Source organism: Lineus longissimus, chromosome 8, assembly GCF_910592395.1.
Source record: "Lineus longissimus chromosome 8, tnLinLong1.2, whole genome shotgun sequence".
In the NCBI taxonomy this organism is placed as follows: Eukaryota; Metazoa; Nemertea; class Pilidiophora; order Heteronemertea; family Lineidae; genus Lineus; species Lineus longissimus.
Window position 1 is genome coordinate 8,042,933 of NC_088315.1, and position 16,030 is coordinate 8,058,962.

At 41.3% G+C, this 16,030-nt stretch overlaps 1 protein-coding gene across 1 annotated transcript; it reads left to right on the forward strand.

Annotated features, from left to right (window-relative positions):
* Window positions 1-393: 393 nt before the first annotated feature.
* On the forward strand, window positions 394-7,717 carry LOC135492369 (multidrug and toxin extrusion protein 1-like). Its single transcript, XM_064778806.1, has 16 exons — window positions 394-858; window positions 1,656-1,713; window positions 1,998-2,074; window positions 2,814-2,915; window positions 3,234-3,351; window positions 3,534-3,676; window positions 3,791-3,835; window positions 4,051-4,148; window positions 4,281-4,378; window positions 4,888-5,069; window positions 5,239-5,423; window positions 5,607-5,676; window positions 5,980-6,112; window positions 6,397-6,494; window positions 6,907-7,009; window positions 7,269-7,717. Exons 1-16 carry the CDS (start codon window positions 781-783, stop codon window positions 7,565-7,567), a joined length of 1,887 nt encoding a protein of 628 aa, XP_064634876.1. The 5' UTR covers window positions 394-780; the 3' UTR covers window positions 7,568-7,717.
* Window positions 7,718-16,030: the final 8,313 nt, after the last annotated feature.

The following is a 16,030-nucleotide window of genomic DNA, read 5'->3' on the forward strand; positions in this document are numbered from 1 at the left end:
CTAGACAGATGGAGATGAATAGATATCAGATAGTTCAACAATTCTAGCCAACCCTGGCATGTCTCAAATGAAAGACGACCAGATTGGAGGACACCAGCAAACACAGCTTGTGAGATACTGTTTTCGTTTAGTGTGACCGTTCACCGCTAGAGGGCTCAAACACAGGTTTCTACCTTTAGATGTTTGGACAGCTCCTCGCCGAGTTTACAGCCTGGACGATAGCGCGTTGGAGCACTGTAGGCCGATATGGAGAAACCTAAACGTTTTGATTATCTTCTATAATTTGACACAAAAAGATAATGAGTGATCTAGTGACCATTTTTCGATTGACAATTTAACTAATCATCCAACCTACGTATACATCTAACTCATTTACAATCGAATCATCTCTGAACTACGCACGATAGAATGCGTCTCATCCACAAACTGCTAGAAATCTTAGTTTGGATTATAGACATCTGATTCATCAAGGCCTACCACTTTTCTTTGCCACATTGGAAAGTATCATTCGCCAACTGTTAAGTTTCACTGAGCAACTCACAGTGTCCCTTGTGCCCGGTTCGTCTCAGACTGTCTTCTCCGAAGGTACAGCCGGCACTGTGTTATTGTATTTTCACATCAAAACAGGTTTAGGGATCTTAATAATCAAACGTGTGAGGGTCGGGAGTTTATTGACTCTTTCACCAGTTCCTTCCATTCGCTAGCTGAAGGGACGAGGTTACATGTACCTGGACGACGAAGTTTGCCAACTATAAAAGATTCACTGAGCCACCCCACAAGATGGCGATGGTGCGACCACCAAATCGTCACCCGAGTGACAGTGAGGCGGCCATGGAGGATGTGAGCTTTGAGCAACAGGTTAGTAACCATGGTAACTCGATATGATATGGGACAATCTCATCCCTGTGAGACTTGGTCACGATGGTTACCAGTGACGACGCTTGGAGAATGGATATAGGACTTTTGTCTATGAGATACCGGGTCTAGAATACATGCCTCAAATATATAGTTTAACGAATTTAGTCGTGCTTAGTAGGTTAATACGAAAACGTTATTCTATAGTGAGGTTTTAAAACCCCTCCAACACATACAACTATCCACTATCACGTCCTAGCGCGGTGATTTAAATAAAAGACAAACGATTCTTAGTCTTTTCTTAATTCTTGATACGACTAATCCACAGTTTGATTGACATCAGTGCCAATCCGGTATGGCATGTGGTATGACCTGATCGATACGTGCGTGAATCACTCATTAGCTAGACAAATATGATTGAATTTCATTTGTTATCATTCACGTTTTTTCAACGACTCTTTTTTCGCTAAACTTTTAACCCGAGTTTCACTTCTAGATCATTGGAGGTTATTTCGACCAAACGCAACTTGAATTCCTAAGTTTTCTTCAGCCTTATCTCAGTGCCGCGGAATGCACTGAGAAGGCCATTTCCAAAAGCTTTTAGCCACCTAAAGGCCATCCTGAACCTCATGTGTCTTACACTCCCTTTAAACGTATAGACGGGCTATCTCCCTCAGATGCAAACACTGTAACTGAGATCGGAGTGACGGGGCGATTAATCCATTAGGTACTGAAGCACATGTCTCTTCACAGCCTTGGTTTTTAATTTTATTTCCAAACGAAACAAAATTGTTTTACAGGAGCATGGGGAAAGTGGTGGCCATCTTAGAATAGAGGGCACCGAAGAGGAGGATAAACGTAAGTTACTAAACACACATTGTTAGTAGAAGCACAAAGTGCAGCCCGATAAAAAGGCTAAAGTAGACAGGATTAGAATAAGTACAGTGGTTATTATCGATAGGCTCAGCCTGTAACACTTTTTTTTCTAATTAGAAAATAGCCGTCCAAAATACATGTGTACTATGCGACATTTTCCATCTCGGACCCTATAGATAGTTTGCTGCATAATGAGGCTCGACATCACAAAGTCATCCATGCTGCAAAATATAGAAAGTCAACTTCCTGATTCTTTTCTGTTTCAGCATCGTGCCTTTGCAAATATCTGCCAAAATGGTTTGGGGAAGAATTCAGAGAAACGTTTCGCATGGCGTGGCCTATGGTAAGACACAATACTGCATATAAACATGCTCCGGACACGCACCAAATGATGAATCCATTATTGGGGTCTGCGTTAACATCAATGAATTAGTCAACTCAGCATGTGGCAAGGCTATACAGACCCTATTTTAGTATTAGATATTTGACGATCTACTTGTAGTTCTATCATTGGCAGAATTCCATGGTGTGATAAATCGGTTCACCAAAATGAGGTTGGCGCGAATCTAGAGTAAAAGTGTTGATAGTGATAAAAAGTTTAGAGTGTTGATAAGCACGTTAAACTCGGCCAATCAATAACTCTGCAACCGTAACCAATGGCGAGCCTTGGAGATCGGCGAGTAAAAAGTGGGAAGCATGTATCGTAAAGGAGTCAGCCAGTCAATAACTTGGCAACCACCAATGGCGAGGTTTGGAGATTGATGAGTAATACGTGGGAACATGTATAGCCAGTCAATATCATGGCGACCGTTACCATTGGCGAGGCTTGGAGATTTAATGAGTAGTAAGAGGGAAACATGTACGGAAAAAGAGGCAGCTGCATGCCCCGTCTTAATGCGTTGAAAGAGAAAACTTATCATCCTTGTTTCCTCGTATTTTTCTTGGATATGATAATACGATCGATAGTGCGGCCCGTTGGTGAGGTTACTGTGACCCATCACCTTGCTAAGGTGCTCTCGTAGAAACACGGGGAAGTGTACGGATCGTGTGTTTGAGAAAACTATAGTATTCTTTACTTCCAGATTCTGATAGCGGTTTTCCAGTACCTCTTGATGCCAATAACACTGCTCTTCTGTGGACATCTTAACACCACAGATTTAGGAGCCGTTGCCTTAGCAAACACAGTAAGTTACATGCATGTAGCAACATGGAAAAATACCTTACTGTTAAACATACAAAATAGTGAGCGGTGTATGTCTTCTCTTATTTCTTTTTGGGTGCCCATTTTCAACCAATTTTAAGCTCGTCTCATTCATCCAAAGATACATGTATAGCCTCGCATCATATACAACGAGAATTGGTCACTTCAAGTTCATGTAACGCCCCCGCCCTGAGGTGTCTTTGCACAGCATAATGCAAATTGGTTGTATATCTGCATGACCTTTCCCAAAAAGACCTGGTTTCCTGGTGTGTCAAATATAACTGTGACTTCGTCCCTGCAGATAATAAATGTGATGGGCATAGGCGTTGGGAATGGTTTGACCACGGCGTGTGATACCCTCTTCTCACAGACCTATGGCGGAGCAAATCTGAAGCAATATGGAGTTTGGTTGCAGCGAAGTAAGTCCCAGGGCTAGCAACTAGTTCTCGTTAACTTAGACATGACCTTCATCTGCTCTAGTTCTGTCAAGAAAATTATTAAATATCAAGGAAGGAGCTAATTTAGATCAGCTAGCGCAAATAAAGAGTTGGAACTACGCAGGGTTTTTTTTAATTCGTTTCCTTCCATTATTTCCTTATAGGTTTGTTAATCATGTCGCTGGCATGCATTCCCTGCTGGTGTATCCATCTGAACACTGAAACACTGTTAGTGCTGCTGGGTCAAAACAGAGAGCAGGCCGCGATAGCTGGGAGGTACATGGTCATATTTGTACCAGGTTTACTGGTAAGGGTTTTTTTTCTAATCCGTACTTCTACAATTAAATGTACATATTTTTCCACTTCACTTCAAAAAGAAACTAAAAATTCAGTTTTTTAAATTTGATATTGCTTTTTTCAGGCTAATTTTATCTACCAAACGTTGGCGAAGTATCTTCAAAACCAAGTGAGTAATGGCTAGCGAAACGGAATACGTTCAGCGCCCGTAATACTCCATACATCCAGAGTCTTTCTATTTGAAAGAAAAACGTGTTCGGCATTCTGAAAAACATGCCCGAAATGAAAATTTTCTCAGGATTGAGGAACAATTTTGATAGATATTCGTTAAATAATTGATAGAAGCTACATGTTCATGTACTATCAAACATCTTTCTATTCCAGAATATAGTGCTACCACTGATTATAGTAGGCATATGTGGGAATCTTATGAATGCCTTGATGCATTATATCCTCCTATTCGTAGTGGAGATGGGAACAGAGTAAGTCCCTTTTTGTGAGTTTCTTTTTAAATCCGCTCTGCATTTGATCACGCAGTAAAGACACTTCAAATGCATCTGTACCTTCGCTCCAATTCATGCACAAAGAGTAATCAATTACACTTTTCCCTTCAGTGGTTCTGCCATTGCCCAGGTCCTGGGCCACAGCACCTTCACTATAGGCACTATCCTTTATATTCTCGTATCCAAAAAGTATGAGGAAACCTGGGGTGGTAAGTTTTCTCTTTCCCCAAAACAACAGAGTATAGCTTCCCTCTACCTCTTTATATTCTCTTCTTAATCATCAGAAGATGTATTGTAATTACCTTGTCTATTTCACATAAATCTTGGTGAAATGTCCTGGTCTGCCTTTGTCAGTCACTCATTTTGGGTAGCTGCCTCCTTTTCCATCTAAGTTTCCTTCTTATTGCTCAGAAGACATACATTGCGTGTCTTCCTGTCTGACAACCAAACTCCAGTCAAAAGACCCCGGGTTTCCCTTTCCATTCATGTTCACGTCTCATTACTCTTCGTATCCTCCTTGTCCCACCTGACACCGTGTGAGGGTGTGAGGGTGTGAGGGCAGTACTTGTGAGTGTTACAGTGTGTGAGAGTTTCCCCTACAATGTATGTAGATCAGGCGTCGAATGGTTGCTGCACGTGGTCTACTGATCCAATGGACCAGAGTTATCGACATGCTTCTTCGTCGCCACCTTATCCTCATTTTCACTCTCCCTTCAAGGTTGGACGCTTGATGCGTTCAAGCAATGGGGCATCTTCATCAGGTATGCTCTACCGGGGATGTTCATGCTTATGCTGGATTTCATGTGTTTTGAGATTGGTACCTTCACGGCGGGCTTATTGAGCCAAGAAGACTTAGCAGCACAAGCCGTTATTCTGCAGTTAGGCACCATGGCATATCAGGTAATGGTCAAATGGTTTAATTTCAGATGACAACGAAGCCCCATATTGGCATTTGTTGCAACAAAATTGACTTAGACAATCTGTGAGAAAACCTTCTTTACGTTTCTGTTTCGATATTTGTTACGGTTCAGCATATTTTTTTAATACATTGTATATTCTTTCATTGCAGATTCCTTGTGGAGCTGGCTATACCTGCAGCATTCGTGTTGGCCAACACCTTGGCGCCAATAACCCAACAGCAGCCAAGCGGTCTGCCCTCGTGGCGATGGCTGTCGCATGTATGGTGGCTGTTATCACCGTCATATTATTCACCAGCACGAGCACGGTTCTTCCCTTGGCTTTCTCTGAAGATCCGTAAGTCATTGACATCAGTGATAGGCAGGTTTCGCAACCATTACGAACGACGAAGTACTATAACTAGGAAGGTCTGTGGTATCACCAAGTCCATCACGAGTAGTAGAAGAGGCATCAGAGAATCAATGAAATACATTTACTACTTCGTAGTAGCACTCGCCAACATTTGATTTAATTTTTCAGTGCAGTCGTAGCCATTGCATCGCAGTTGATGCCAATTCTCGCAGTTTTTGAATTCTGTGACGCCATATCGGTACGTATATCAAGCGATGAACATAGTACACAGATATCCTATATGTAGCTCGAGAGTTCTATAAGTTTGTATAAGCTGAGCGCCTCTACCTGCGGTGCTCAAGGAGTGAATGACAGTCGATCTGTCCACAGTATTCTTTTATTGTGAAGGCACATGGTGGTGCACATGTGATGCTATGGACAAGATATCTCACAAAAACAGGGCCACTTCTAGCAGGGATTAGATTGGATGTTTTTTAGGATGAACGATGCAAGAGCCTGCTGTGGAAGGATGTCCTATATACATTTATATGGTTTTCTTCAGGCTGTTAGTGGCGGCGCTCTAAGGGGTTGCGGTAAACAGGTGATCGGCGCCCTGGGAATCTTCGGGGGCTTCTACGGGGTCGGCATCCCCATTGCTATGGTGCTGATGTTCTTGACAGACCTTAGAACTGCAGGTAAGATTTCGAATTAGCTGAAGTAGCACTTATTATCGCAATAAAGACATTGCAATTGGTCAACTTATGGAAGTTGAAAGACTCCTCTTTTATGTTCTAACTTATAAACGGCAATGAAAACCAATCGGGTTCAGATCAGCGCCAGTCTGCGTCTCAGACAAGCAATCCACTTTTAAGACTCTTTGGGAAGATAAAAGAAGACATCAGTGTTGCATTATTGTAGTCGACAAGACTTCTGTCGGATCTAATTTACCTTTCTGTTTCCATCATCCATGGCTTTTCAGGGTTTTGGTGGGGCATGTGTATCGGTGTGACTGCAGCAGCCACCATTCTATTTTTGGCCGCCATTGTTTGTAACAACTGGCCGCGGGAGGCGAGATTGGTAAGTTTTCAGTAGTGCAGGATATGCGGATATATTTCATAATCTTTGTTGGAGAAATAAACAGATTTAAACCACATGTTTACTGGTATTCTAAAGGAAATAACTAGTATGGGTTCGTAAGTTTACGATAGCGCATTCAGAATATCTCTTTCCGAGACGAAACTTACCATGGGCGTCGATAATCTTGTGTAGCATCCTCCTTCGCCATACATGTATCCTTATTATTTCCAACGGGCGCGCTTTTTCACGGGCCAAAGCTGTACTCTTGTGAACTCCTTTAGATCATTTGTTTTCTCGTTATTTCTAATTTACTTCATACGAAAACAGATTTCATAATTCAGCAAAAAATATTTTAGCTGTCTTTGTACTGCTATTTCTTATTCAATAACTATGCGGTGTTTCCTATTTGAAGGCAATGCGAAGAGCGGGCATTAAGAGAAAGCGTCGAGAAAGCCAATACAGATCCAATTCCGTTTCGGGTTTCGAAAATGACCTGCTGGCAGACGAAACAACTGGTAAGCTTTGTAGAAGTGTGATGCCCTACATCGTCGTCGGCATCGTCAGTGGTTTTAACTTTGGGTAACTTTTACAATCTCCACTGGCAATGATATACTGTGGTACCGTGTAACAGGGGAGCCAGGATATTGCAAATCATGAAAATGGCTGTTTAACCAGTCAACGTCGACAGTAGATCTCATCGGTAGTCTGTGTATTGCAATAAATTATAAAGTGAATTTAAAAAACTCCAGACCACAACCTTTTATTTCGTTTCAGACCTTCTCGAGCACAAAAAATCAAGAAGCCCCAGCATCTACTCATGGGGAAGTACGTATTCTGTTGGCAGTGATATCGACGAGGAAACACAAACACAAGGGAATAAATATATCTTCAACCGGATCATCGCCATCTTGGTTCTTCTTGTGTTGCTCTCTGTTGCGGCCTACCTACATATTGAATTAGTTATGCCCTGGCCAGCGTCTGCGATTTGCTTTTCGAGAAACAATACAAATATGACAATATTTTCTAATCATTCAACCATTCTCGTAAACAACATCACTTATCCAATTTGTTGAAGAATGTGCAATGAACCATCTTCATAATGATGGTCATTGAGACAGCATGCGGCAACGAAATGTGTAGACCGAAATTTTTTAATCGTTTCACTCTTTATCGAAATAAATTACAAAAATGTATGTCGTTTAAAATAAAACTGTGTCCACCAACCTCTTTTGATATATCATCTTTTTAAACCATGTCACAAAGTGACTAGAGACCCTAAGAGTAATAATAATGAAATGGACTAGTCGAGGCCATGGCGGCCAATTCAAGCAGGGACGGGACAACGCCATCAAGAGTTCGGGTCACGCGCAAGGAGGATGGGACAAAATACATGTATCAGGATCTACAAGTAGAATTTGTCTTATGTCCAAACATCTTATCTTGAGTCCCCGACTTTATTTTTCAGATAATCCAAAAAGAGATTTTTGAAATTTGTTGGCTAAAAGATTATATCATTTTTATCCCGAGCGGTTGGCATACGAAAACGAGGCTTGCAAAGGGTAAGCCCATTAAAAAAGGCTTCGATTCGCTACGCTGTACATTGAAAAAAAGTGTTTTAATTAATAATTGTCAATGGGGGTGTCAGTGTTTGTAGGTCGAGGTGGGACTGGGGTGGGGGTGGGGGGGGGGGGCTATTGAGCTCTTTTTTTCACGTGCCTGTGGCGTGGCCAGAGCAACTCAGTAGCCAATTATCCAAGTGGCCCTGGCACGGATCTTTAATTGGCCGATCTATCGCCGGTCGATCTGCCTGCGTCAAGCTCTATCGTCATGTAAGGCGCAGCTTCATCATGGTCCGCCCCTGCGCCGGCACGTGGCCGAAAATAAACATATAATTTTTGCTCCAACCCAAAATACATACTTCCCGCTGAAAGACCTATTACGTCAATCAGTGTCAGTTGCCAAATCCGTCCACCTGGATGTCAGATTTCCTATCTAGTCACTCAATGCACCGGTCACGCAGTCTCGTTTTGGAAAATTGTCCGCGGTCACGTCATCATTCATTTCTCTTGAAGTCTGTGACTGGGTCGGATGTGCAGGTAAGTTGACTATTTTCATTGTGCTAATTCTGTTCAAATTTCTTACTTTTTTCACGGTCTAAAGTAATAGTTTTTGGTATTTAGAAAAGAGCTACCTGTAGGCTCAAGTTATGATGAAAGTTGAGCGGTTTTCACTTTGAAAAAACTACTTTTTACCTTTGTTTTGCATCTCGGGTTCGGCGTGGTGCGGGGCATGCAACTTCTGCATTGAAGCATTTCAGCGGAATTAGAAATTTGCTGACAGAACTGTCCAAATATTCAAATGCTTTATCTCAACATATTACCTAAAGTTTGTGTCCAGAACAGTCTTTTGAAAGGACTTTCCAAATTAAACTTTATTTGAAGGGTTTTCGCATAAAATCGCCACCAAAATGTCCGAAACGAAAAATTCCCAGGGGCGTGATTGCCGTCCCCGAGATACATTTTGTTTAATTTCGTCGCCGAATCAATTCGCAAACACGATTTCTAGTTTGTCAGGGCTTTTTTCATGCTATTTTGCTATGCTGATGATAAAATTATCCTGATTTTGCCGGTAGATCAGAGATGAAATCTTGAAACTTCACGTTGAATTGAGCGTCTGCATGATGCATGCAAGCGCCATCTTGAGCGACTGCGTGATGAAGACGCATTCATGCACATGTGTATGCAAATTTTGACTACGGGGTCTCCACCCTCGTCCTGATGAATTATTAATGGGGGCCACGAAGCAACAATAGAGAGATTCAGATTTGCAACGTGTACGTTTACGGATACGCATAACTCTTTTTTTCTTTTTTTCAGATTCACGCTTCCAGTGAATATATTGGCTCCAGTGGGGCTGGTTAATACTGGAAGCAATAGAGAATTTCTACACCTTTTGTGGGAAACTGGGGGACATGAAATATAAAGGCTTGGTTTGGACCCTTGGATCTGCTTTTTCTTCTAAAAATATATTTTTTGAATCAGTATCAAGTGATTATGTTATAAAATGTACTGTTATTTCGAAATTGCTCACGATTTCTGGGATGAGCTTTGCGATCAAGACTATGCCAATCCTTGAACAGGAATTCTCTTTAAACAAAAAGTTTCCCAATTATGGAAGCATTCATTTTTCTTTGGTTTGAGAGCCAGCCCTACTGATGAAACAGGAATTTTAGTAAGTATGATTTTTTATTGGGCATATTTCAACAACAACAACAACTATCATAATACATGAATAAGCATCTTTTCTCAGATACAAATTATTCAATGTGTCAAGGCAGATACAAATTATTCAATGTGTCAAGGTATCAAATTCTTAAGTCTTCTAGACTTATTATACAATCCTCTCTTTTGTTGAGATTTGCCCAAAGACCCAGTCTGCACTATTTATGGGAGGGGTGGTGGTCCATTGGAGTAGCACCCTTTTCCATCATTTCGCTGGGGACGGGATTTCAATGTCTTGCACATACTGGGTCTTTTCAAGCACTATCAAGGCTGAACTGAATCATTAGTGACGAAATCATTTCGAAATTCTCTTAATAGCCTGTACCTCCGATATTTTCTCTATTTCGGTCTAAAGAACACTCTTGATTCGGGTCAGTCCTTGCTCTCACAACTAGCATTCAGGTACTCTCAAAGAAGCTGCATGGCCATGGATCCAGATGAAGTACAACACCGAGCATCCAAGGGGGACGATGGGGATACCAGCGGCCAGCCTACCCTTCGACCACTTTCAATCCAGTGGGACCACTTGCTCATCTACTGTGACCAAGACAAGTAGAATTCGAGACACAGTTAACCAATCTCGTTGGTGAGCATTTCTGTCTTGTCCTGGTTTCGCTTTCAGTGTCAAATCTTAGAATATCAGAGTAAGGGCCTGATTCATGAATATTTGGGAGAATGCCCGAAGACCTAATTTTTCAGCAGTTTAGAAGATGATCTCTATGCTGTTGTGATTGATGAATCAGTGACAGCACAGGCTGCATAAACAGCACCTTCAAAGATTAACTTACAATAGTTTTAGGATGGTTTTGATATAAAAAATGTCTTATTTCTTAGCTCTCTCTTTCAGGTGGACGTTTCTCATGTACAGATGAGAAATTAGGGGAGATGACCAGGACTGGAGGTGGAGGAATGGTTTCTGAACACATCCCCAAGCAAAGGAGACAGATGAGGACACCAAGGAGGACTGTGGAACTTGATGCCGAGGATGCCAGGCATTTTCTTGGTGGAAACCATTATTAGGTAAGGTAATTGCCCCCTCCCCCGCACTCTCTCCTCTCAAGATGTGTATCCTTTATCATTATATCAATGAAGCTTTGTACAAAGACTCTCAGTGGAAAGAAGGCCAGTGCTGGAGGACTGTAATCAACATCATTGTAATCAACATCATCATTGTAATCAACATCATCACTAGGAGAGCAAGTAATTAACAACCCATCAACTCATATTTTCAAGTGGTCTGGAGAATCATAGCTTCATCACACTGTAGCGTTATGTCTCCTCTAAAATCGTTTGAGACCCCAGATTGTAAGAGGTGATGTCTTCTCGTGTACTTTTGAGGGGATGCAACACTGACTGCAAAAACAGGTTGCTCATCAAGTTAAATTGTGTCTCTCCTCAAAGTGCATTGGTAATCCATCTCCAATGCAACTCAGTAACAAGTTGGAAAATGAAGAGTTTGAAATCTAGTGAGGAGTACAAATCATTCAATGACTAGACAGTTTTTAGATTGTGATCTCAGGAATGCCAGTCAATCAGACCCTTGCTATACTCAACAACAATCAGTTCACTGACCCACTGACTGCTATTGGAACCCAGACTGAGATGACACAGGCAGAACTTGACCAGAACTAGACCCTCAGATTGCCAAGAAACAGAGAATTCCATCAAGAAACACACTTGCGACTTCAGTATTCAGTGACCTTCGACGTTGATAATTCAACGACAGTACAGTCGTTGATCGGACATTCTGTACAACTCACTTTGTCTTCAGTGTCACATGTTCAATTTTCATATTTAACTTTGCAGCTCCACCAAGATGAGGACAGAGGAGGACACACAAGGATCTTGGAGGAAACCACATTACAAGGTAAGGTTATCAACCCGCCCCTCCCCCTCCCCCAATGCAGGTAGGTTGAATCAGAACATGTCCAAAGACTCTTTGAAGAGAGAAGAAAGTTTCAATAGTCCTCTACCATAGAAAAAAGGGACCAAATCAACACCATCAAGAATTAGTCAGTGACAAGATGTCACTGAATCATGGACCACCGGGATGATACAACTCTTGTAAAAATAAAATTCCATTTGAAAATAATTTATAATCAAAGTGAGAATGAATCTGCCCAAATTGTGTCAAGTTCTCATCTTCTCTGACAATATTGTTCTCATTTCTGCTGGCATCTGTAAATGGGGTTGATAGGTTTTAGATAGGACTTGTATGGAATATCTTTTGGTTTCTTCCATTCTGTGTCTTTCACTTCCAAATCAAGTGAAGCTTTCGCTTGGTGCTGGATCTCTATTTGCTTTCTCCACTCTGATGTTTTGATCTGGCACCTCTGTGTGCATTTCATCTGCTGTGGCTTGGATTTGTTGCTCTTTTCAATGCTCTACTCAGGATTCACTCTGTTATTCTCATGTGCCTCCCTTTACTTGTTCTTTGCTTTGATGGTTGATGTGGTTCCAAGAAGCAAATGATTTCCTCCATCATTAGTTCTTGGTTTGTCTTCTATCTACTTTTTGAGAGTCAAACTTTTACCTATGGCTTTTTCATTGATGGTGTTGCATCAGGTGAGTATTACTTAGCTGTTCCTACCAACATCAGCACCATTTACAGATGCAATTTGAGGGGAACAATTTTTCAGAGAAAAGAGAACTTTCCTTAAATATGGCAGAATTAATCCCCAGTATAATAATGCTCCTTTTTGGTAAGGTACGAAGTCTATTTCAGAATTTCTCCAAACTTTGTCTTAGGCCTGAAGTTTTCATGTCATCACAACCCCATCAGAAGCAGGAGAAATCATGGCTAAACTTCCTAGGCAATGACTCATTGACTATCATGTTCCTTTAAAAGACCAGGAATTCTGTGCATGTTGAAACGGTCTCTCATGATGATCTCCAATGAATGATCCCAGTGATGCTAGTCTATCAGACTAGACAACAATCAGTACTCAGACCCATTGACTGCTACTAGACATGACACTGGTAGGACTAGACCCTCGGATTGCCAAGGATCAGAGAATTCCATCAAGAAACACACTTGCGACTTCAGTATTCAGTGACCTTCGACGTTCATAATTCAATGACAGTACAGTCATTGATCGGACATTCTGTACAACTTACTTTGTCTTCAGTGTCACATGTTCAATTTTAACATTTTATATTGCAGCTCTACCAGGATTGAGGGAGGAGCTAGTGGATTAAGACTTCAAAGGAGACCAAATTATTGACTTTGTCCTATTAAAGATGGACAAAAGTCTGTTCTTGTTAAGACTTGGTATTCAAGCACTAACAAAAGCATGCATGGATTCATGCCATTTCCTTGTCCTTGTTAAGACTTGGTATTCAAGCACTAAAACTTGCATGGATTCATGCAATTTCCTTGTTCTTTGAATGTCTTCTTCTTCAGTATTTCAGTTGAAGACCACAGATGAGTATTTAGGCCATTGAATCCTGTATACACGTTCATAGGCCCTTAGACAGCACCCCTAGGCGCCCCCTTAAACAAGAGATTTAGGGAGTCAAACCCACACCAATCTCTTTTCAACGGTCAGAAAGAGTGAAAGTGTCAACGTGTATACGGGTGAGGGTTGGAGTTTTCTTCTGGAGCTAGCTGTTGTCTGTCTCCCAAACAATATCTAGGATTCAATGAGGACTCGAACCTGCTTTTCTTGTCTGTTCATATTTTCTTCTTTCTTGTCCTATTTTCTTTGTTATTGTTCATTTGCATTGTTCATTTGAATTCCAGGTACTAACAACAAGCACTCCTAGGCCTATGAAGTCTTCTAGATATTTTTCATGCAGCTTCTAACATATCATGAGGGATCGAACCCGTTTATGGCAGTGGCTGTGGTGGAAGATTCTAGCAAGATTTCTCCGGGGGTGGGGGGAAAGCATAACTAATCCAAAAGGTGTGGTCTCTAACTGATCTAACGTTCCTATCAACTAAACTGTGGAGGTACTAGTTGATTAGTGACATGGCATTTTTAGGGACCATGCTTCTTTGAATTTCAGCTTGGTCAATAGTTTCAGGGTCTATAGAATACTATAGACCCTGATGAAATTGACACGGTCACAATAATACCAATGGCCTCATCTCTGATATCAGTATACTTTCAGTCTCCCTCGTTTTGATGCTTAAGCCTTCAACTTGGTCTCACCCAAGTTTCCGAGAAGAAGCAGTGCGGGCAGGCAGGAATGCGACTCTTGCACTTTGTTCGGTATGTATCACTAATTTGTATCGGGTTATACTATCACCTTCAACTTGGTGCACTAAGTCGAGGTGGACTCATTGAAAGAAAGAACACAGTTGCGATTTTCGCTATTTTTTCGCTATTTTTCGAGAGGAAGGAGATGGCCTGCGAAATTTGTTGATTTTGGCGATTTTTCGATGGAACTTTGACCGCAGATTCGAGAAGGATTCATTGAAGAAAGGAAGGGACACGTACTCCTTACATTTCAAGGAGCAGGATGGAGACTTTGTAAGGTTTGTATTACTAATTTGTGTCCAGTTTATATACTTTCAGACTGCCTGAATTGGTTTCTTGAGCCTTCCACTTGGTCCACAGAGCCAAGGAGGACTCATTAAAAGATAGAACGCCGCTGCGTTTTCTGTATTTTCGCTATTTTTTGAGAGGAAGGAGATGGCCTGCGAAATTTGTTGATTTTTGCGATTTTTCGATGGAACTTTGTCCGCACAGTCGAGAAGGATTCATTGAAGAAAGGAAGGGACACGTACTCCTTACATTTTCAAGAAGCAGGAGGGAGACTTTGTAAGGTTTGTATTACTAATATGTGTCCAGTTATATACTTTCAGACTGCCTGAACTGGTTTCTTGAGCCTTCCACTTGGTCAACAGAGCCAAGGAGGACTCATTAAAAGATAGAACACCGCTGCGTTTTTCTGTATTTTTTCGCTATTTTTCGAGAGGAAGGAGATGGCCTGCGAAGTTTTTTGATTTTTGCGATTTTTCGATGGAACTTTGTCCGCAGAGTCGAAGGATTCATTGAAGAAAGGAAGGGACACGCATAGCTTTCATTTTCAAGAAGCAAAAGGATACTTTGCAAGGTTTTTATTACTAATTTTTGTCCAGTTATACTTTCAGTCTGCCTGAACTGGTTTCTTGAGCCTTCCACGTGGTCAACAGAGCCAAGGAGGACTCATTAAAAGATAGAACACCGCTGCGTTTTTCTGTATTTTTTCGCTATTTTTCGAGAGGAAGGAGATGGCCTGCGAAGTTTTTTGATTTTTGCGATTTTTCGATGGAACTTTGTCCGCAGAGTCGAAGGATTCATTGAAGAAAGGAAGGGACATGTACTCCTTACATTTTCAAGAAGTGGGATGGAGACTTTGTAAGGTTTGTATTACTAATAATGTGTCTAGTTTATATACTTTCAGACTGCCTGAATTGGTTTCTTGAGCCTTCCACTTGGTCCACAGAGCCAAGGAGGACTCTTTCAAAGATTGAACACCGCTGCGTTTTTCTGTATTTTTTCGCTATTTTTCGAGAGGGAGGGAGATGAACTTGCCAATTATTCTTGCTATTTTTCGAAAGGAAGGAGATGGCCTGCGAAATTTGTTGATTTATGCGCGTTTTCGATGGAACTTGGTCCGCAGTGTCGAGAAGGATTCATTGAAGAAAGGAAGGACATGTACTCCTTACATTTTCAAGAAGCAGGATGGAGACTTTGTAAGGTTTGTATTACTAATATGTGTCCAGTTTATATATTTTCAGACTGCCTGAATTGGTTTCTTGAGCCTTCCACTTGGTCCACAGAGCCAAGGAGGACTCATTAAAAGTTAGAACATCGCTGCGTTTTTCTGTATTTTTTCGCTATTTTTTGAGAGGAAGGAGATGGCCTGCGGAATTTGTTGATTTTTGTGCTTTTTCAATGGAACTTTGTCTGTAGAGTCGAGAAGGATGCATTGAAGAAAGGAAGGGACATGCATAGCTTTCATTTTCAAGAAGCAAAAGGAGACTTTGCAAGGTTTTTATTACTAATTTGTGTCCAGTTATACTTTCAGACTGCCTGACCTGGTTTCTTGAGCCTTCCACTTGGTCAACAGAGGGGGATCATTGAAGACAGGAACACAGCTGCAGTTTAAAAAAAGCCGGAAGGAAACTAGGAGGTTTGTATTTACTTAATCCGCATTCTACAGTTTTACTTTCAGACTGCCCGGACTGGTTTCTAAAGGGCTTTTTTCGAATTTTTCGATCTTTGATGAACTGGTTCCTAAAGGGCTTTTTTCGAGTTTTCGATC

Coding starts and splice junctions, on each gene's coding strand:
- LOC135492369 (XM_064778806.1), top strand. CDS start 781: ATGGCGATGGTGCGACCACCAAATCGTCACCCGAGTGACAGTGAGGCG. Junction 3,352..3,533: donor TGGAGTTTGGTTGCAGCGAA/GTAAGTCCCAGG, acceptor ATTTCCTTATAG/GTTTGTTAATCATGTCGCTG. Junction 5,070..5,238: donor TAGGCACCATGGCATATCAG/GTAATGGTCAAA, acceptor CTTTCATTGCAG/ATTCCTTGTGGAGCTGGCTA.